At 34.7% G+C, this 22,600-nt stretch overlaps 1 protein-coding gene across 2 annotated transcripts in view; it reads right to left on the reverse strand.

Annotated features, from left to right (window-relative positions):
• Positions 1–22,600, reverse strand: part of PIK3C3 (phosphatidylinositol 3-kinase catalytic subunit type 3) — a 128,895-nt gene that overhangs the window by 73,542 nt on the left and 32,753 nt on the right. For both annotated transcript variants that reach the window (XM_077975509.1, XM_001082892.5), the window contains 6 exons: positions 20,186–20,272; positions 17,427–17,522; positions 13,840–13,911; positions 11,168–11,272; positions 10,431–10,523; positions 2,619–2,804 (listed from right to left, as the gene is read on the reverse strand). In XM_077975509.1, coding sequence (XP_077831635.1) covers positions 2,619–2,804; positions 10,431–10,523; positions 11,168–11,272; positions 13,840–13,911; positions 17,427–17,522; positions 20,186–20,272 — 639 coding nt within the window. The remainder of the gene's footprint in view (positions 1–2,618; positions 2,805–10,430; positions 10,524–11,167; positions 11,273–13,839; positions 13,912–17,426; positions 17,523–20,185; positions 20,273–22,600) is intronic.

Genomic DNA, 22,600 nt, shown 5'->3' on the forward strand with positions numbered 1-22,600 from the left:
TTTTAAAAGCATAACACAAGGGCAAAAAGAGAAGACTTATGGGGATTGTCTGCAAAATGTAAAAAGCAGGTATCTTTTGGCTCAATAATTCTAATGCAAGCAATTTATTCAAGAATATGATTTTTAAGGCCTGGCGCGGTGGCTCATGCCTGTAATCCCAGCACTTTGGGAGGTCGAGGTGGCTGGATCACGAGGTCAGGAGATTGATACAATCCTGGCTAACACAGTGAAAACCCGTCTCTACTAAAAAGAAAATACAAAAACGTAGCCGGGCATGGCAGCGGGCGCCTGTAGTCCCAGCTACTTGGGAGGCTGAGGCCGTAGAATGGCGTGAACCTGGGAGGCGGAGCTTTCAGTGAGCCAGATCACGCCACTGCACCCCAGCCTGGGAGACACAGTGAAGACTCTGTCTCAAACAAACAAACAAACAAAAAAAACCCAAAAGAATATGACTTTTAAAACATACCCAGCTACCCTCCCTCACACACCTGTTCACTAAACTATAGTGACAGGAAAAGAATGGGAACAACAGACTATAAAAGAGGCCCAATGGTTAAGGAAATTAACACAAAAATTCATGGTAAAATATCATGCTGTTATTTAGAAAGAATAAGGCAGATCTACAGTGACAGAGTTCAGAACATGCTAAAATAAAAAGGACAAAATATAGCACGCTGGCATTTATATTTTGCTATTCCTAACAAGCCCCTTTCAACCACACCTGTGTTTATGTTAATGAGGTAACTTCTGGAAATCCCCTAAAGATGGCGGCTGGCTGAGAGAAAAGCCAGCCATGTGATTAGAGGGTGGGACTTTAAGCTCCACCCCCTCAACCTCTGGGGAACAGAGAACTGAAGACCGACTTAATCACCAACAGCCAATGATTTAATCAATCGTGCCAATGTAATGAAGCTTTCACAAAAACTCAAAAGCACAGCATTCTGAGAGCTTTTGGGTTGGTGAAGAAGAATGCACCCACGTGCAAGAAGGGTGCTATACTGCAAACTCCATGGGGACAGAAGCTCCTGTACTCAGGACCTCATCCTATGTGTCATTTCAACTAGCTGTTCATCTGTATCCTTTAAGATACCCTTCATAATAAATCAATACTAGTAATGTTTCCCTGACTTTTGTGAGTCATTCTGGCCAATTATCACACCCAAGGAGACAGTTGTGGGAGCCCCCTCATTTGCTAAAGCCAGTAGGCCAGAAGTCAGAAGGATGTAATCTAGTAGAGGTTAGGGAGTTGGGGTGGAGAGAGTAAGCAGTGTTACAGATGAAACAAGATTGGTTATAAGTTGGCAACTGCTGAAGATAGATGAATTGTATGTCAGGATTCATTATACTATTTACTTTAGTGTTTAAATTTCACCATAATTAAATACATGCATACAATTATCAACTTTAGTATTTCATTTGCTTCTTGAAATTCAGATGCCAGTAATTCAAAATGATCTCACTGTCCCCTCCCTCTTAAAAAGGCATTTCATAATAGTTGTTCTATGCAGTCAACATTGCTATATATATATATATGCTTGAGAAGTTACTCCACATCCCATAAAGTACTGCTGGCTAGCATAAACGTTAGGTTACGTTTAAGAACATATTCACCCTATAAAAATTAAGAAAAAAAATGCTGGATTAGTCTATCTCATAAAGAATTATTAAAGCCCAAAATCCAGCAATGCTTTTGTCAAAAAAAAGTGTTCCTCCTTCCCTGATGGCCTTACAAGTACAGCCATGTGCCACATCACAATGCTTCAGCCAAGAGAGGACCACATATATGATAGTAATCCCGTAAGATTATAATACTGTGTTTTTACTGTACCTTTTCTATGTTTAGATACACAAATACTTAGCATTGCGTTACAACTGCCTAAGCTATTTAGTATGACAACATGCTGTACAGGTTTGTAACCTAGGAGCACATAGCCTCAGTGTGTAGTAGGCTTTACCATCTAGGTTTGGGTAAGTATACTCTATGATGTCTGCACAAAGATGAAATCCCCTGAGGACACATTTCTCAGAACACTACCCTGTCATTAACTGATGTATAACTGTATATATAAATAGCCAGCATATAGTTGGCAATCTTTGCTTTCCAAGGATTCAAAACCACCTTCAGAAAATCTACATATACATATCATTGTCATCAGCTGAAAATTTAAAAGGCGAGTTTGAAGGAGAGGAAGATGACCACGCATCTCTATGCTTTCAAGGCCCCAAGGGCTTTTCAAGGCTACAATTAAAATGTGGCTTGTTGTATACTGACTGATAGAGGAGATCTGAATTATTCCCTAGCTGGTGCTGCATTAAACCATTTTTCACTAGAATTCCTTCTTCCAGACAGAGCAATACAAGCTCTGCTGCCAGGTAAATGTCCTGGGAGAGACTGTTCTATCACGTAACAGATCAGGAAGTAAATTTTCATTTCACAGAGGAGTCCTTTGAGGCATATTTTAATTTTCCTTCTGAAAACACACCTAGTATATCCTGTTCGCTTCTAAAAATCTCTCTTGCGCGTGCGCACTCTCTCTCTCACTCACACATACACACATGGTCTATAATTAGGCTCTAGTTTAAAATGACCCATTGAAGTGGAATAATAAATAATGCACCTCATCATCGGCCTGTCGCAACCGGGCAACAGCATAACGCCTCACTGTTGGGTTGGTGTAATGAGAGGATAACAGCTCCAAGGAGTCCTCTACATCCATCGGCTTCCATTTTCCCAGAAGTTCCAAGGCCTGTTTGGCCTCTTGAGGTAGATCCCAATTAACACATTTCAAGAATTTTGTCAAGGCCTAAAATCAGAAAATATTTAAAAATTAGAAATAGCCTATTTCCTGGGATAGAGAAGGTGACTAGGCAGAGTTCCACTTGGTCCTAATGACAGAGCCACGGAGTCAGTGATAGACTCCTTGTGTAAACACTAAATGAAGTTATACATACGATCTTACAGAAGCACCGCAGGACAGAAAAAAAGCATGCTCACTGTATCTTTATATTTTCCAGGCCAAATTATTTGCGAGCACTATGAATTTTTAAATTTGTTTTGGTTTTTCTTCATTTTGTTATTTTAAAATACTGCAGGTCTCAAGACATGGAAATAGCTGAGGCATGTCTCACAAACTCTAAGATGCCTTAGAGAAAACCTACATTTTACAATAGAAAATACTGCAACCACTGAATGAAAGGGCCAGAAACCATTCTAGGGCAGAAATTCCCACCACTAGCTTCACTCTCGACCACCTCCCTAGAGTATGACCACTGGCTTTCACAGATACTTAAACATGAAGACTCAAACAATGTGGAGTATGTAGGTATCTCTGTGAAGTAACTACTTTAAAAGATAGGCAATCCAACAAAACCTCAAAGCACAAGTATAAAAATGGGTAAGTACAGAAACCAGAAACAGCAGCAAACAGTCTATGATTCATCTGGTTGTACATCTTTCTGGAACCTCACTCCTTTGAATAGGCAGCACATGGAAGTTTTCACAAGACTGTCAGTTAAGCCAATAGTCTTGGAGTATATCACTCATTGCATAGTAAGTGCTCTTTTAAGAAAGGTACACACTTCTTGGCCAGGTGTGGTGGCTCATGCCTGTAATCCCAGCACTTTGAGATACCCAGGCAGGAGAATTGCTTGAGGCCAAGAATTCAAGACCAGCCTGGGCAACATAGCAAGACCCCATCTCTACAAAAATAAATGAAAATAAAGAAAAGCATACACTTGCTTTCCATGAAAAGCAACGTTTATTGCTGGGTCTCAAAGGCAACACTTTCCTGGCTGAACCCAAGATGTTTTCTTCTTCTTTGTCTTCCTCTGTTGCTATTTGTTGAAAAATAGGTAACTTGAAAATGTAAGACTCCTGCTCTGCCCAATCAAAATCTTTTTATTAGTAAACTAATCAATTCCTCAAGAAAATGTCTACCTGGACAACAAAACACAATGTCTATTAGTATGACACTAAATGAAACTTCATAGCCATCCCCTAACTTATTCTTGATTTTACTAAATTAAGAAAAAAGGCCTATGGAGATTGTCTAGTTCAATGTTTAAATCGTATATAACCTCAGCAAAGATAAATGGCTTGCCCATCACCTCACAATGGTGCATGAGCTAGACGTAGAACCCAGGTCCACCAATTCTCAGCCCCACACTTCTTCCACCAGATGGTGCTTTGTTACCATTAAGGCGCTCCATCCCCTAGTTAGCCCCATTCCCCTTGGAGCCATTACTCTGCCAACACTAATCTCCTGAATCTATTCCAGTCCCTTTCAATTATTTCCTAGCAATATCTCCTATATCTGTCCTCAGCCTGATTTCTCATTATATCACACATGTGGAGTTGGACACAGCCTTCTAGCTAAGAACCTAAATACCGGTTTCTCTTCTAATCATTTCATACATACTCTTAGAGAAGCTCAAGTTGGAAGTGATCTTAGCACAAATTTCCTATTGTTAGCAGAAATACCCCACAACACGAATGCCAAAAAGAGACCCAATATTTACTTAAGCGACTCAAGGAACTAATTTCCAAAATAGCCATTATATTCATAGAAAGCTAAGCCAGTTTTGTTTTGTTTTGATTTTAACTATAATGAACGAAAAGACAAAAATGTCTTCATATTGCTTTTTCCAATTTGTTAGTTTCATTCTTTGGAGAGAATGAGAGTAAATTTAGCTCCATATGATGTGGACAACCTTTCCAATATTTGAAAAGTTAACAATATTGTTACAAAGTGGTTTTGACTAGATGATAGGACACTCTAGTTTGTAAATAAACAAATAAATAACCTTGGCTTCTTTCTCAAAACATTTCATTGCTACCACTTACCACAATGCAAACCTGTTTCATTAAACTCTCATTGCCCTTCCATGCTTCAGCCCAGTTAACTTATATGAACAATGTCTCTCTAACCCCTGTAACTCTTCATCAAAATAAGGTATCATCTACTCTACAGCCGTCTTGTCGAAAACTCAAGTTTTACAGGAAGTTTTCAGCAACTTTCAGCTATTCCTTTAGAAGCTGGCTCAATTTTACTACTGTCATTTAAATGATGTCCTTCTAACTGCCAAAGTTTTTGTGGGCATTTTTATCTCTATAGCTGGAGGCTGTATTCCCCCAAGGACAGCTGTCCATTTCCTCTACACTTCCTGCACACCATTTAGTATAATGCTCCCTTTCCGTATAGAACACAGATTGCCCTACTAACTTATTCCATGAATTTATTTTCCACTTCTAAAATGTATTTCTAGGTTGAATGTGGAAACAAAGCAATACTTCTTAAATAATGACAGTGAAAGCTTTTCCATTTAACAGTACATCAGCAGTCTTAATAGAAATGTGCGGGTAAGTACTTATTATAAGCAAATCTTGTAGCATGCCGATGTACTCAATTCAATAACTGAAACAATCTAAAACCTAGATTCTCCGATTTATAGACTTATTAGCAAGATTTATGGAGTATGCTGCTGCCAAAGAACATAAGGCACCGTACAAAGAATTTCACAACTTTTTAATGTTAAACGTTACAAATGTAAACAGGGAGCCAATAGAATGAAGAAGAAAACAAGGGGTCAAAGAATAAGAAAGACAAAAAATAAGAATTTGAAGACAGCAATAATAATGGCCTTTTTAAATAACCGTAGGTCTTTTAAAGATGCTTTACTGATCCATGCAGGATTAAAGAGCAATTCTCTCTCTCTGGAACTTCCATAGATTACTGCAGAGCACAGACTGTAGAGCCAGGGTGTTTGGGTTCCAATGATAATTCCTGGCTCCATCAATTATTACCTGATTAAACTGAAGCACACTATTTAACTTTCAAGAGACCTTTCTCATAGGATTGCGGTGAAGATTAAGTTAATGAATATAAAATGTTTGTGACAGTATCCTATATACATAGTAAATAGTTTATTATCATTCATTATTTTTATTCTATTTCTGATGTTGACATCAAATTTTAGCTTTACTATACGTATTACTATGTTTTATTCCCTTTGATCTGAAAATCACCTGTTATCTCCTATTCTTAGAATCACAATCACCTCAGAACTGAAAATACTATATCTCGTATATATATTTCTAATTTAAACTTCTACCAATTAAATTCTTAGAAATTTCTATTTTGCTGCTTTTCCAATGCTTTTGATTCCAAATACTCAAACATGAAAACACCTCATTCTTTTCTTCCCACCTGCCATATATCCTTATTGATATGGTGTGGCTGTGTCCCCACCCAAATCTCATCTTCAGTTCCCACGTGTTGTGAGAGAGACCTGAAGGGAGGTAATTGAATCATAGGGGCAGGTCTTTCTCATGCTGTTCTCATGATAGTGAGTAAGTCTCACGAGATCTGATGGCTATATAAGGGGGAGTTTCCTTCCACAAGCTCTCTTTGCTTGCTGCCATCCACATAAGACATGACTTGCTCCTCTTTGCCTTCCATCACGATTGTGAGGCCTCCCCAGTCACATGAAATTGTAAGTCCATTAAAACTCTTTTTCTTCCCAGGCTCAGGTATCTCTTTATAAGCAGTGTGAAAACGGACTAATACAGTAAATTGGTACCAGAAGTGGGGTATGAACGCACAACGATACAAATCCATCAGGTTCAGGCCTAACCCCTGATCATTTTCTACAAGTCAACTAACTTGTATAGCTCCTTCTCCATCCCTTGCCCTCCAAAACTGTTCTCTCAGTCAGTATATGAGCCTCCTAATTATGTCACTTTTTTCATTTTCTGCTCTGCTCCAATCTACCCTAGTTTGTACTCCTTAAAATATCACTTGTTAGGCTAGTGTGCTGACTCACATCTGTAATCCTAGCACTTTGGGAGGCCGAGGCAGGTTGATCACCTGAGGTCAAGACCAGTCTGACCAACATGGTGAAACCCCATCTCTACTAAAAAGACAAAATTAGCCGGTGTGGTGGTACATGCCTGTAATCCCAGCTACTTGGGAGGCTGAGGCAAGAGAATCACCTGAACCTGGGAGCGGGAGGTTGCAGTGAGCTGAAATCGCATCATTGCACTCCAGCCTGGACAACAAGAGTGAAACTCTGTCTCCAAAGAAAAAAAAAGAGAGAAATAAACTATCACTTGTTAATACACATTTTCCTGCTTTAGTAGCTTCCTGTTGCCAGTAAAATTGAATTCCTAAGGGTATAATTTGAGGCTCATCACAATCTGATGCCATCTTTTCTATTTCATAACCATTCACACAAAACTCTGTCTCCTGAACCTAACAGCCTACCTTACTCATGTTTTCCTTCCCCATAAAAAAATGATCACCAAGTAAAAAATGCTATCAAAGTCTGCTCACACTTTAAGGGCAATCTTTGTTCTGTGAAACCTTCCTCATATCATAGCACACTGATCTTGTCATCCTCCACATTTCTATTATATTAATAACCTATATATTTATTAAGACAGTGACCCTTAATCAATTACTATGTTATACTTCCTAATTTTAATTACGTGTAAATATTCTTACCCCAAAACAGTTTTAATTTATTTGAATACAAGGACATGATACCTGAAACCTCATAGTCTTATATAATGCTAGGTCAAGAGGTGATAATAAATACTTGCTGAACTGAATTCATTTATCCCATGAGTCACCATCAAATTCTTGTCAGGAGACACAAATATGATGACTGTCCTCATGTCACTGTCTCAGAAACAGCCTTATAAGAACACTCAGTGCATCACTATTACCTTCACTATATGTGACTCTTTCAACTGCTTTTTTTCCCTCAAGCATAATCAAAAGGCATGGAATTAATTTAAATTAGTATTTTTATAAGAAGAAAGTCCATTGTAAAAGCTATTAGGTTGGTGCAAAAGTAACTGCAGTTTTTGTCAAATAGTTTTGAAAAATTACAATATTCACATTTCAGGTTCCACAGAAATGAGTCACTTCCTATATGCTATAAACTACGAATTGGAAAATACTTCATAAATTTAAATGGTAACAAATTTAATTGAACAAAGTTATTACTATGAACTTTCTGGGTACAACATCAAGTCCTGACTAGAAGGTTTTCATCTGAAATACTTAAGACAGGTCATTAAGAAAAAAAAAAAAGGGCAGAAAGACAAAATTTAATTAAAAAATAAAAAGTATAACTTTGTAAGAACCAATTTCCACCAATGTGTTTTCTGAGCACTGCCTTCTCTCTAGGAAAGCTTCTCAGCCCCAGGGCCCAAATGTCAAGTAACCGAAATCACAATTTCTGAGATTCTGATGCTAAAAGAATTTCTTTCTGTAAATAAATTAATGGATGGAGTATGAGAGTATCCGTTTTTCACAAAATCCATTTGAAATTATTACAAGGTTACAAATGTGGCTGTGTGAATAATTCCTTTGGTCACTTCAAGGCCTATATATATTTGGTTTACTCCAAAGTGACTTCTGAACACTAAAACATATTGTTCACTCTACTCTAGTGGTCATAAGAATCCTATAATATGTCCTGAGAATTGAAGTTTCATCACTCACCTTTCGAAAACTTGAAATCAACTAGTTAGATGAAACTTGTCACACACTTTATATCACTTGAACATTTTATTTCTTTTGCACATATATAGAAGTAATTGAATTTCGGTGGGAAGTGACTACTTGTTTAAACAAATAATTTTTCTTGCAAACCTTTCTATCTAAAAAAGTTCTGCTCTGTAAATCTACTCCTTTATGCGTCTTAAACCTATACATTCTAACAGGTTCAATTCAATATCTAGCTGTGTATTTTAGACGACACTGAGCTGCATTCAAGATGCAATTTCTGTGACCAAGGTTATTCTTCATTTAACACAGTATCATGACAATAACTCAATCTTTTAATAAAACACAAATCACAAACCTGTATTTCTGTTGGTATTTCCTTTTGTTCAGCGATTAAGAGAATCATACTCAAAGCCACAGTAAATTAAAAATTATTCTCTCGTTCTTATTATGGATATAAAGAAGAACAAATATGATTCATTTACAAAGAACTTCTGAAGGCATCAATAAATGACAAAGCAGAAAAGCTGAAGAGTTAAGATGAGCTGCAACTGCATTTTTATCTTTACTTTAGAAACTAAAGAAAGGACATTTGGTTCCGAAAAACAACTTAAAATAGTAGTTAAAGACCATATCACAAGATTATAAAACATACCAATTCATTCATTCATTCTCATATAAATACATAACAGCTTCCTGAACAGATATTAATTTCCCTAATGCTTCTCTGCTCTTCCCCTAATGTATTTCAGGGTTCCTGCTAAGGCATGTGCATGATGTTGAAAATGTTTTCTCTATAATTCTCTTTTCTATGTCTTCACTGACTTTCTTTTCTTCTAATTCATAGATGCAAGCATATTAAGAGGCTGCATGTATAAGCTTTGTGAGTCTGCATAGGCCCCCTAATCTTTCTCAGGCTCAAGTTTCCTCATCTGTAGAACAGTTACAGTAATACATACATTGTGGGGTTGTTACGGGATTTAAAGAATTCCTGGTACATAGTATCTGCTTAAAAAATGCTGGCTATTATTATGATACCTTAAGAGGTACCCCTTGGCTCTCTGTTTTAAGATTTTACAGACTATTCTAAAAACTAGGAGACAAAGTTCACAATCACATGATCGTCTTACATTAAATATGAGGAAACTAAAGCTTATTCAGGCAAAGTAATTTGCCTGTAGTCAAAAAGCTTCTTAGGGGCAATAGTAAAACTCAAAACTAAGTGTCCAAAGACTTCAGGTTAGTGATGACTACTTCACCACAATTATCTCTCCAGAAACCTTATCCACTCCATGGTTTTATTACAGGAAGCAAATGTCTAGCTTTGACCTACCCATTATCCTGTATGCCTACCTCTATGCTACTCCACCAACTGAATTCCCACAACTCAAATTATATTTCTCATACTCTCTCTCTAGCCACATCTCATCTAGAATTCTGGAGTTTCATTATTATAATAGCATACATATTTTCCTAGTCACCCAGGTTCAAAGAGGTAAGAAGAAGAGAACCAGCATTTACTCTGCACCTACTATGCATCAGATACTCTACCAGGTTACTTACCTGTATTATCTTACTTGTGAGAAAGAACTGTCTCCACTAGAATAATAAGGACACTAAGCTGCCAAAGTAAGTTGCCTCATCCTACCAAACAAGTGTTAAGATGTACTCCTGGAAAATGAACCCAAGTCTCTCTGACTTCAAAACCCATTCAGACATTGCCTATGAGTCAACAAACAGGTACATGTGTCTTTGTATGCAGACTTTTATAATTTTTTTTTTTAAATGGAGTATCATATACACTGCTCTGTAACTTTAAAGTGACAATAATGATTTCCATGGCATTCTCCTCATCTTGATCATTAATAACAAAGTTGGTAGATAAATTTGATATATGAAAGTATTTAAGACACTCACTTTTTCTTGATTTGTAAGATAATATCTAAACTTCCAAACAAGATCTTGTTCTTCATATGTAAGTTGTTTGGTTGGTGGATAACTCACAATAATCTAAAACAGAAAAAGAAAAAGAAATAATTTTGTCAACCATACATGTCCTATATATTTCCATTTCACTTAATATTTTTCACTTATTTAAATAATTCTATACTACAATTATTATACAAACAAGGAAAATGTAAACACAGTCAAGTAGGCCTTAAATTTGCTATAATTATGTGTCCAAAATGCAGTTTAAAGGAGAAGAACAGAAGGTCATATTCCATAGGTAAATATTTAACTGGAGAGTTCATTTAATTGAACCAGAAACAAAACATAGCAAAATAACAATGTCCCCTACCAGAAAAAGGAAAAATGTGCACACAATAAATTCTTTTAAAGTCAATGCATACAACAAGGCATGTGTACACACTAAGTCCTCTCTCAGGCAATGTCTTAGGGCCAGCTTCTAAGAATACTATCTATTGACATGAAAGAATATAGTATTTGCAGTTCTGTCTCCAGAGATAATAAATTTATGGAAAGCCCCAAATGATAACAGAACTGCTGATCTGTGAAATTATGAACATGATGCAGGATTCATCAACCTGGAGAAAATGTGCATCTAAATAATTTTTAACTGAGGTGATAGCTATCAGCTTCAACTAAAACATCCATTTAACTATTTTTAAATTAACATTGCATAATTCTCTTACATTTAACTGATCTCTCGTGGCAGCATTGGGTTTGAGATCATGGTCAGAAGGTCCACTTCTTAAACTCCGGGCAAGCTTGTGGTGTTTGCTCTCCACTAAATTCTCCTATAAATTATTTTAAAATATTGACAATGTAAACTTCACCAAAAGGAAATTTCAACAGCTATTCATAAACAGAAAAGGTACTTAGAAGCATTTAATAATATTTAATGTTTTATTCTGATCCAACTTTAGCAGTCTTCTATGTATCTTAAAAATATGTATCCTTCTCAAGACTGGGAAACTAAGTATGCCTTAAACTCCACTAGTCCCATAATATACACATGTCATTAAAGCTTCTTAAAACATCTTCCCTTCACTCTCCACATATTCAGGGTTTCCATATCCTCTAACCAGTCAAATATCACCATCACTGTAAAATCTTCCCTGATAACACAGACTAAAGCATTTCTTCCTCCTATCAGCTACTAATGACCCTGTGATGTCACTGTATTATCACTGTAGCAGTTATTTAAGCTATCAGTCACTGAGGGCAAGGACAATAATCACAACGCTTGAATATACACATCTGGTGCTATTTTACCCATGGACAAAATTATTAGTTTTAACCATACTGTCATTGCCTAAAACAAGATATAAATTTATATTATTTATTTCTTATTGCATGTGTGAATTGTCTGTTTACGTCATATTCCTGATTTTTTTATTGGCTTTATGGTCCTTTGTCCTTCATTTTTAAGAGTTCTTTATACACCAGCCTTAATATATCTGTAATGTATGTAGTTAAGTATTTTCTCCCAGTTTGTTAACTGTCCTCTGGCTTTGTAGGTCTCTTCAGCCATGTAATTTTTAAAATTTAGTTAAATTTATCAATCATTTATTTTATTGTCTCTGGATTCTGAGTCACAGTAAAAAAGTCTTTCCCTACCCTGACAGTAAAATACTAGTATGGTTTCTTTTTTTGAGACAGGACCTTGCTCTGTTGACCAAACTGGAGTACACTGGCATGATTATAGCTCACTGCAGCCTTGACCTCCTGAGTTCATGCAATCCTCCTATCTCAACCTCCCAAGTAGCTAGGACTACAGGTACGTGCCACTACCTGGCTATTTTATTTTTTGTAGAGATGGGGTCTCCTTAAGTTGCCCCAACTGGTCTAGAATTCATGGGCTCAAGCGATCCTCCTGCCTCGGCCTCTCAAAAGTGTTAAGATTACAAGCATGAGCCACCATGCTTGGCCTAGTTTCATTTCCTAACATTTACATTACAGATCCATTTGGAGTTTATTCCTATGTATGGTATGAGGTATGGATATAATTTTAGGTTTTTTTTCCAAATTAATTCCATTCCTCAGCCTTAAGACTTAGTGAAGAAATGCCACCTTTATCATATACTAGATTTCCATACATACTTGGATGTATTTCTGGGCTTTTAATTCTGTTCAACCAGTATATTGGTGTACATATATGTGTCAGTACCACATTATTGTAATTATAGTCTGTTTTATTGTCAGATACAGCTGTATATCATCTCAGTCCTACCCAATGTTTACATTTAAAATGTGTTTCTCCGTTTAACAAATAACTATGACTACAGGCTGAACTGAATTTCTTCATACTTAGTGTGTGCTCTGAATATCAAAAATGTAAAATATAATGTGATTTTATACTGAAAATTCAGTGCCAATTTGAGATATATTAACTGGATTCTACTATACTATACATAGGAACTGTTGAGGTCTTTAGAATGTTCCTACTAGATCCTCAAATGGCCTTTCCTTTTTAACTTTTTATACTCTACTTTCCCCACTGCCCATCTCTTCCTTTGATATTAGGCCATCAGCTAGCCATTCCTGCTTTCATGACCTGTACTTATCTCAATCATCATGTTTTCATCATCCAATGTCCCAATTTTAATCCACTTTGGTCTGATGAGGAAGGTAAACTAATCTAATTGGAAATGAATAAAATTAGAACCAAAAGAGTTTGAATGATGTAAATGAACTGTAACTGCGAAAATCATGGTATCTACTGTGCTGCTAAAAGGAGTTTGTGCCTACAAGTTTGTAATTCTAAAGTCATCTAATTAAACCTCTTTTGCATTGTATGAATTCTTATCCTCATATCCCTGAGAGAAAGCTATCATCTCAAAAATTCGTTAATAAGAAGGTATCCCACCGTCATCCAAGTTATCATGTTCCAAATTGAATAGTTCTAGGGATACAGCAATCTTCCCTACTTTCCAACAAATGGGTCTCCCTAAAATTTTGATGCATTCATTCTAGTTATAGAATCCTCCTGTAACATGCAAATTCTCCTTCCGTATGATGACAATCTTTCAAATACCAGTTCTGTCAAGTCTTCACTTCAAGATTACATCCCCCCAACCCGAAGAAAGAAAAAAAAAAAGGACTATACTGCCTAGCTCTTTCAGCAAATCAAATAAAATGGATGCCCAACCCTAGTCTACCCTTACCTTAGTTTTAGGATGTCGATATTCTTCATAAAATTCCATCAGAAACAGAGTCTAGATGCTAAAGTGAATTTATGAATCACTTTTAGGTAACAGAGGCAGTTACATATGACTTTATTTAAAGAAAGTACATGATGTGGCTAACTCACAATTACTCTGAAGAAAAGTATTTTCATAAAAAAATTTGCACAATAACTTACCATAGACATCTGGGGGTCAGGAACTTTCACTAATTCAAAACTTGTTAAAATTGGAGATGATTCATCACCGTCCTAGATTACAGAGCAATAATTTTTTTAATAAAGAAATTTAATCCAATAGGAAACAGTATATGATGTACACACCAATGTATTTTAATTCTATTTGATGAACATCATTCTTACCTCTAAAGAAATCCTTATCTTCTTCTAACAATATTATAAAATACATATCTACTTTGTACCTCTCTTTGGTTGATTATGAAATTATTTTGAGAAAAACTCTAACAAAACTGTGACTAAAGTTTTAGATATATGAGGTCTGGAAATTAGATTGTTTTGAGTTGTTCCTTTTCTTTTAAACTTCGTTCATATAATAACAGTGGATTTTTAAAAACGTGCTAATTTTCAAACTCAGAACAAAAAACCACAGACTATATGTAAAATATGGCACAATGGATGTGTTGCACCACTTGCAAAAACTAAGTGGTAATTTTTCAAGGTATCACAATTGAGATCCATTCAAAGGAGCAGAATTTTAAGTGTGGGGTTAATATTACTCAAATTTATACACAGCCAGAGAATTACCAACATTGTTTCTCAAAGGTACACCTGCTCAACATAATCTAAACTTGAATAATAAAATCAATCAATCATTTTTTCAGAAATAAAGCCATCCTATTTTGTTGGTATTATCACCTTTGAAGAATGTTGGCTTTTATTTTTATCCAATGCGAGAAAGGTAATTCAACATAAAAATGTCACTGCCAAATATACTGGAAAAAGGCTAAACTAATTAAGGTCAAAATTCACTTTCTCATGATTGTATATCTAGCATCAAGCTTTTCTGTCAATTTCCAAATGCTAGTATGTTTTCAGTTTTAAATACGGGCAACAAACTCAGGAGAGACTGAAAGCAGGGAAGCACTGTGACTTTACTTCAGTTCAGTAATTGAGTCTTACAGAAAACCACAAATTCCCACAGCCGTTGTTTAACAGGCTTGTTCTCAGTCACAACACCAGAAAACACATTTATCAGCCCAACTGTGACAAGTAATCTTCACTAAGGCTATCTGTCACAAAAGACAGGTGACAAGAAAGTCTATTTCCATTAGATTCAATACACTGGCCCAGCAATCTTTACACTAAGTGGAAATATGACAGGGTGAGTAGACGGGCATTAATTTATGAGCAATTTTCAGGAAGTGGTAGAAAGGGGTCAAGAACCTTTTCAAAAATACTTGAAATTCTTCTAATTTCTATTCTGTTATTATTTCATCTGCTATCAAAGCTGTCTTTCAAAGGATCCTTCACATCTACAACGTTTCAAAGTACCTTCTCCATTAGCATGTTTCTGCAATACAAACTCTATGTGGGCAGAAAATACTGCTTTTAATGAAATGATATATAGTATAAAATACAAAATACGATTTTATTAAAATGCACTGGTGACAGAACAGTTTCACTCACATTTCCCTTTTTTGATCTATTTTTTCTAATAAATTAATAAGCAGTATTAAATAATCTATCCAAGGAGTACCATTTGTAAAATAAAAGGCAGAAACAAGTTAACACTTCCTAGTCTTTTACTAACATGGAAGGGATATAAGTTAAAGACAAAAATATGAACAGTAACTTGAAAAAAGATCATAAATTGGGTGCAGCACACCAACATGGCGCAAGTATACATATGTAACAAACCTGCACGTTATGCACATGTACCCTACAACTTAAAGTATAATAATAATAAATAAATTAAAAAAATAAAAATAAAAATAAAAATGTATAGTACAAATTATGTACTGTTTTTATGTTAAATTACCAATTTAACTATTATATAAAAATAACCTTTTAGAGTTGAAAATCAGTATCAGTTCATTTATTTATAAATATGATTTAACTGCTACCTGAAAACATTGTTTTTATTTTTGTTATTTGGTTCTTCACATCATATTTGAGGGCTTTATTTTCATATTTATGCAAGATGATAAATTAGTCTAATTTTACCTAATGTTGTAAGAAAAACTAGCTAAACATTCTCCAAATTTCCCTTTGTAATGTGGGTCTTTGGGCAATAATTCAATCATTTTATTTTTCTGCATGGTACTGGTCTGTGTAATGGATTTTAAATATTTATCAAATTAATCAATTGCTTGAACAAATTCCATTAATGGCTTGAGATTTATGTGAATATCATATGTAGATTATGAGCCTTTCATTGCCAAACCATTTTACTCATGGACCTGTATTTCTAAAATTTGTGAGCACATACTCCAAATATATGTACGATTTGCTTATAGTTTATATACTTATACTACTTATACTGCCATACTGATATGTATGTATATTGTAAAAATCTACAAAAGAGAAATTAAAATTAACCAAATAAAAAATAAAATACTAATGAACAAAAAAAAAAAAAGAAAAGAAAAAAGATCATAAATAAACGGTAAAAACTCAAAACTTCATTATGAAAACCTTTCCAACAGTAATTTATAAAAGTATATATATTTTTAAAAAACACTTGTGACAGCTTTAATAAACAATAAAATGTAAATTTAATTTAAAAGGACTGCTTCTAATGAACAAATACACTGCATATCAGCTTGGTCATACGCTAGAAGAAATATTAATCTATTAATCTACTACTATGCCATGTATCAAAAGTCTGTCATCATTTACGCTGATTTAACATTTGTCGACTATTAACACAATAACAGAAGACATTTTATGTGGTTTCAAACTATGTATACTTTAAAAATTTTTTTATATTTATTTTAAATAAAGATGAAGTCTCGCCATGTTGCCCAGGCGGGTCTCAAACTCCTGGGCTCTAGTAATCTTCCCGCACAGTCAACCACAGTGCTGGGATTATAGGCATGAGCCACCATACCTGGCCTGCATACAATTATTTTCTGTAGTACTTAAATATATAATTATTTCTGTAGTACTCAAATGAAGCACCTTCTACAAAAATATAAGGAAGATACTTTCAAGTAGGTACATACTAAACACAGAACTACTTTCTGTAGCATAATGGGCAGAACAAAGCACATCTATAATTGCATATTTGTTATTACCCAGCTTGATGGTAAAATTGTTGCCTTAATTTTGCATCTGCTGTACAAATAAATGAACATTTCTGAAGTATTTCATAAGTATACGTTAGTGAGGGCCACATACAGACATTACACATACCCTCAAATAACAAACAGACTCTTAACTTTCAATAAATAGCCTACCACTTAGAAATATAATTTCCCCCTTTCATTTTCTCAATAAATAATATTAGTAAATAAAGTCATTACTTAGTGTCCTACTTGCCAATTTGCAGAACAATTAATCACAAAGTTTTTAATCACTTGCATACTTACTGAATTCTGTAACCCAGAACTGCATTACATGAGTGATCGGCTTTTGTAATCTTGTTGTAGTTATATGATTTGATTTGTGTATACATAAACAGCTGCTGCTGACAGCTGTCTGATGCTACCCTGCAACCAAGTAATTCATCCCAGCAGGAACAACAGTAATACTTTTTAATGTTTCCTCTCCCCTCTAGAGACCAAAAACAGTTCCAAGGCAAATACCTTTTCATAATAAACAATACCATATTCCTTATCATCACACTTGACACATCGAAACTCAACCATCAGGTACATGAAATTAGAACTTCGTTTTTCACTCTGAAAAAGAAAAAAAATGATTTTCATGAAAAATGATTATTTTCAACATTCTCTTAAAGGATCAGTATGCATCATTTTTCCCAATTCAGTAACACACGTATCTATCAAATACAAGTCAAAACATAACACATTTTTATTTTATTATATACATGTAGTGTGTTTTACACAGCACTATTATTTCATTACAGACAGCACTACTGTTTATTCAGTGGAGTCTACCATGCACTTATAACTGCTTTCTCAAATTGAACATTTTTGGTGTCTTCAGTACTTTGGGTTTATAATCTTGAAGGTATTTTGCACACATGTTCATGACAACTATTCTATTTCAAAAATAAAAAGAATGGTTTGTCCTTCTAACAACTGTAAGCTAAGCTCACCCTTAACCTATATGACTAAACTATAGAAATATGTGTAACAAAAATAAAAAATAAAAAAAGTGTGCAACCTAAGAAAAGAGGCCATTTGAGTTTACCAAGTAGAGCCTTTACAAGTTTCTCACAATTTATAAATGGTCTTAAAATGATTTGTCACTTGTAAATTTTTATCCACACTTTAAATTATTCCACTTTAAACTGTGGAATAATTACTTCTTGTTCCAACATAAAAAAAATTATTTATATAATTGTGTCCCCTTTAAAATAAAAAAGCAAACATGGTCACATGTCACTTAACAACAGGTACACATTCTGAGAAATGCATCATTAGCCAGTTTAGTCATGTGAACATCATGAAGTGTAAACACACAAATCTAGATGGTATAGCCTACTGCACACCTAGGTTATATGGTATAGCCTATTACCCCTAGGCTACAAACTTGTTACTTCAGGTTAATTCAAGTTACTGTACTGAATACTGTGGGCACCTGTAACACAAGAGTTAAGCACCTGTATATCTAAACATACCTAAAAGAGAAAAGGTACAGTAAAAATAAAGTACTATAATCTTATGGAACCACCACTGTACATGTGATCTGTGGTTGAACGAAATGATGTGATGAGGCAAATAACTGTATTAGGGTGATGATGAAGTGAAAATACAATGAAGTCTAAAGGGGTAATTAGCCTTGACCCAAAACACCTGTATAAATGGTTTGAGCTCTAATATGTAAAATCACCAGGCATGGTAGCTCACACCCGTAATCCTAGCACTTTGGGAGGCAGAGGTGGAAGGACTGCTTGAAGCCAGGAGTTTGAGACTATCCTGGGCAACAGAGCCAGACTCTACAAAAAACTCTGAGACTATCCTGGGCAATAGAGCCAGTTTGAGACTATCCTGGGCAATAGAACTAGACTCTACAAAAAACTTTAAAAATATTAGCCAGGCCTGTAGTCCTAGCAACTTGGGAAGCTGAGGCAGGAGGACTGCCTGAGTCCAGAAGTTTGAGGCTGCACTGGGCATACCAGGGTAATCCAGTCTGGGTGACAGAGCAAGACCTTGTCTCAAAAGAGAAAAAAAAGAAATGATAATAAATAATAAAGGTCTGAAGAGGTTACTTACATTATTCAGCTTTATGAAACATATTATAGTCTATTTTGGTAATGGTAATAGGGTGGTAATGGTAATTTCTTTTAAAGAAATTAAAATGCGAAAATATGAAAAAGGCTGGGCAAAGCACACTCTAACATTACATTTTCCATACCCAGTGATATCTAAGTTTAAGAAGAGAAAAACGTAAGTTAGCATTATGAGTAAACTTTTTGAAATCTGACTATTATAAAATTCAAAAAGTAAGCCTTTCTTCCAGTTTAAGTATATAAGAACGTATTATGAAGAAATTTAGAAAAGGGACCAAATACGAGAATTGAATGTAAATGTTGTTCAACATCACTACCTTTATTTTAAAATAAAAGAATGCTAAAATCTAACTTTTACAATGGTTCACTGTAAAATTAAAAACTTCTCTCTTTCTACCTGCTGAAAATTATTTGGAGAATATAAATTAAGTAAGTTGTGGCTGATGGTCATTATAAATTAGACAAATCACAAATTGATGTCCTTGTCTCCTAATCTGATTAAAAATATGATTATTATTTATGTTCTCTAGGTGTGGAACATTAGGCCTAACATCTGGTATTTTAGAGCAAATATACAAAAAAGGAAACTATTCTTGTTACAACTTCTGGCAGGACTCTCATTGAAGCCATCTTTATTTAAACATATACACTGGCTCATATACAAGGTCAAGAAAAAAAAAATCACTTAAATCATGCAACCTTACAGAGGGTGCAGTCCTATATGCACCCTCTATAGACAAGCGATAAATTAATTGAAGAGAGAACTTGCTGAAATGATTTATGGTAACTGAAGTGAAAAGCTGGCACTGTGCTGATGGAAGATTTATCCAACACTGACTTGAACATGAGCTGATATGACAGAGAACCCACCACTGAGGCATTAAGCCTGCACAGGTTTCACTCATATGATATTTAGAACATCTTACGATATCCACTACCTACTTCATGGTTTGACATTATGTTAAAATATAGGGAAGGCTGATACCTCAAATTTTCCAGTTATTAGTATAGAATTCCCAGCTACAGGGGTTAACCCTAATAATCCTACATTTGTAAGATACCTAATAATAAACAATTCTTATCAAAAAATGGTTAATTTAAAAATTTACAGAAAATATTTTAAAATAAAAGAGGGATATAACCCACCTCATTTATCATTTCTATTTCTCTAAATGTCAATCTATCCAGCCAATCTACTTTCACCATGTGTCCTTGTCGATGAGCTTTGGTGAGCTGCAGAATAAATACAATGATGAGAATTTTAAAATAGATCTAGTAGAAAGAAGGACCAAGAATGTCAGAATGGCAATGTCTGTTTCACATATGATACTTACCTATACACAAGAGAAACCATATGCAACTAGCAGGATAAGAAAGTTGGCAAGAGACAAATCATGATTTTTTTAAAGAAAAACAAATACATTTTTTTAAAAAGGTCCACATTTTGCCATATTTTGACATGATAAAGAATAATGAAGTTGTTCCTGAAATTATCTCCATGTTCTATATTTCTCATATTTTGACTATTACAAAAAGATGGAATTATATAGTTTCATGAATGGGAAATAAACCAGTTTTTTCTTCCCAGCTTTCAATGTATCTAACCAACATGAATAAATGACAGTTACAGGTAATAAGGCATTTTTCTGGGTTTATACATTAATATTCTAAGGTTTAAGCTTACACATACGCATGTATGCTTTAATTTTAGGGAACGGTGATAAAAGACTTCAGTTTTCTAGAATAGCAGTTGGTAGAGTCCTGTGAGGTCTTATGTACCAATCTAACCTTAGTTTTATAAATTAAATAATAATTCTTCGACTCCTTCAAATCCATAGAGAATTCCAGGTAAGTTCCAAGGTCCTCAAATTAGAACCAGGTTTTGAATTAGAATGTGTAATACTAAAAATCAACACCCCTCTCATTCCTTCTAAACAAATTGACAGTATAAAGCAAAACTGGACATGAAAGTTTTACATAGTAGCTTATCTATATCAGTTTCTTCCACTTCATTGTCCATATCATGACAGCATTCCTACAAGAACAGCAAACACTGCCATCAATTTTCTCTCTCTTGTAGACCTAAAAATCTTCACTATCAATCTTTTTTCTCTTCCTCAACTCATCACAACTATGTGGTCACACTATTTCAGAAATAAAAATACTAACGTCACACAAAAAGCCTGAAGTTCATTTTAATTAAAAAAAAAGTAATATCAATTTAGCTTTCTTCCAATAATTCCCTCTCATGTGAGGTAATTTCTATATGAAAATGTATGAAAAGTTATTAATAAGTTTAGCATGATTACAAAAAGCAGCAACTAAATATTGTGTTGGCTCTGGTGAAATAATAGACAAATATGCTAGCAACATGGAAAGAGACCTAGAAATAGTCACAAGGAAACCAAAAGATCAGGCAATGTGACCTACAGAAAAAGAGTGATAGAGTAGAAGCCGGAAGACCAGAGTTCCAACCTTAATACTCCATTTTCAAACTATGTCCTTTCTGAACCCACATAAATAAAATAAAAGTATTAACGTCTATTCTTACTCCCAAAACTCAAATAAAATAACAGATGCAAAATATAACAGGTGGTATTATTTCATGCAGTCATTGGAAGCTTCTATTCTCACTCACTTCGCAATATGCTGCAAATTGGTTTTCCAAATAAATGAAAATATAAAAGGTCATTTTACATCCTTTGCTTGTACGAATGAAATAACAATTAGTAATAAGAGTTTGTATATTTCCTAGAGGAATGGAGTAAAAAATAACATTTATTTACATGCCAAATTATAGGCCCTTTTTATAGCCACACTATTTCATAGACAATTTTGACCCCCGTTTGTAGATGACTATCAACTACTACTATGAAGCGGCCAAGCTAGGGTTTAAATCCTGGTCTATATGATTCTAAAGCCTATACTCCTACCACCAGTCTCTGCTATCCTCTCTACTGATGTACAATGAATTTTAAGTGAAACTCATTTCTGTTATTTCTTGAATATTAGTTTTGTATTTATGATGCAATAGTTGATCCACTACTAATTTCCTATGAGCAAAGAATTGGCAGTGGTAAATTAAGTTTAGATGAGGGAGAATGTGGTGGGAACATTTTCCTCCTTTACTAAAACTATTCAGACAAATTAGAAATGTTCTAAAGCCATTTTCACTAGCTCGCGAATTTATGTTTTCTGCTAATATATATTATCTCCCATATAGCATATGATTAGCTTTCTAATTTGAATACCAAATATGACCGATTGCACAAGAGCCACTAAAGAATGTATGGACAGCATGCCAGTACTCAAATTGGTACAGTCACTATGAAAATAAGTTTAAATTATACTAGAGAAATTCACATTTGTGCACCATGATTTGCAGTACAGAAAAATTAGACACAAAAGAATGAAAATGTCCATCAATAGTAGGAACTGTTAAGTAAACTACACACACACTATGAAATACTATAATCAGAAAGAATGGGAAAAATCTGTATGCCTTAATAGGAAAGATATTGTTGACTGCAAAACTGATTGTGAAATTAAAGGTACCATTTA

Source organism: Macaca mulatta, chromosome 18, assembly GCF_049350105.2.
Source record: "Macaca mulatta isolate MMU2019108-1 chromosome 18, T2T-MMU8v2.0, whole genome shotgun sequence".
Classification (NCBI taxonomy): Eukaryota; Metazoa; Chordata; class Mammalia; order Primates; family Cercopithecidae; genus Macaca; species Macaca mulatta.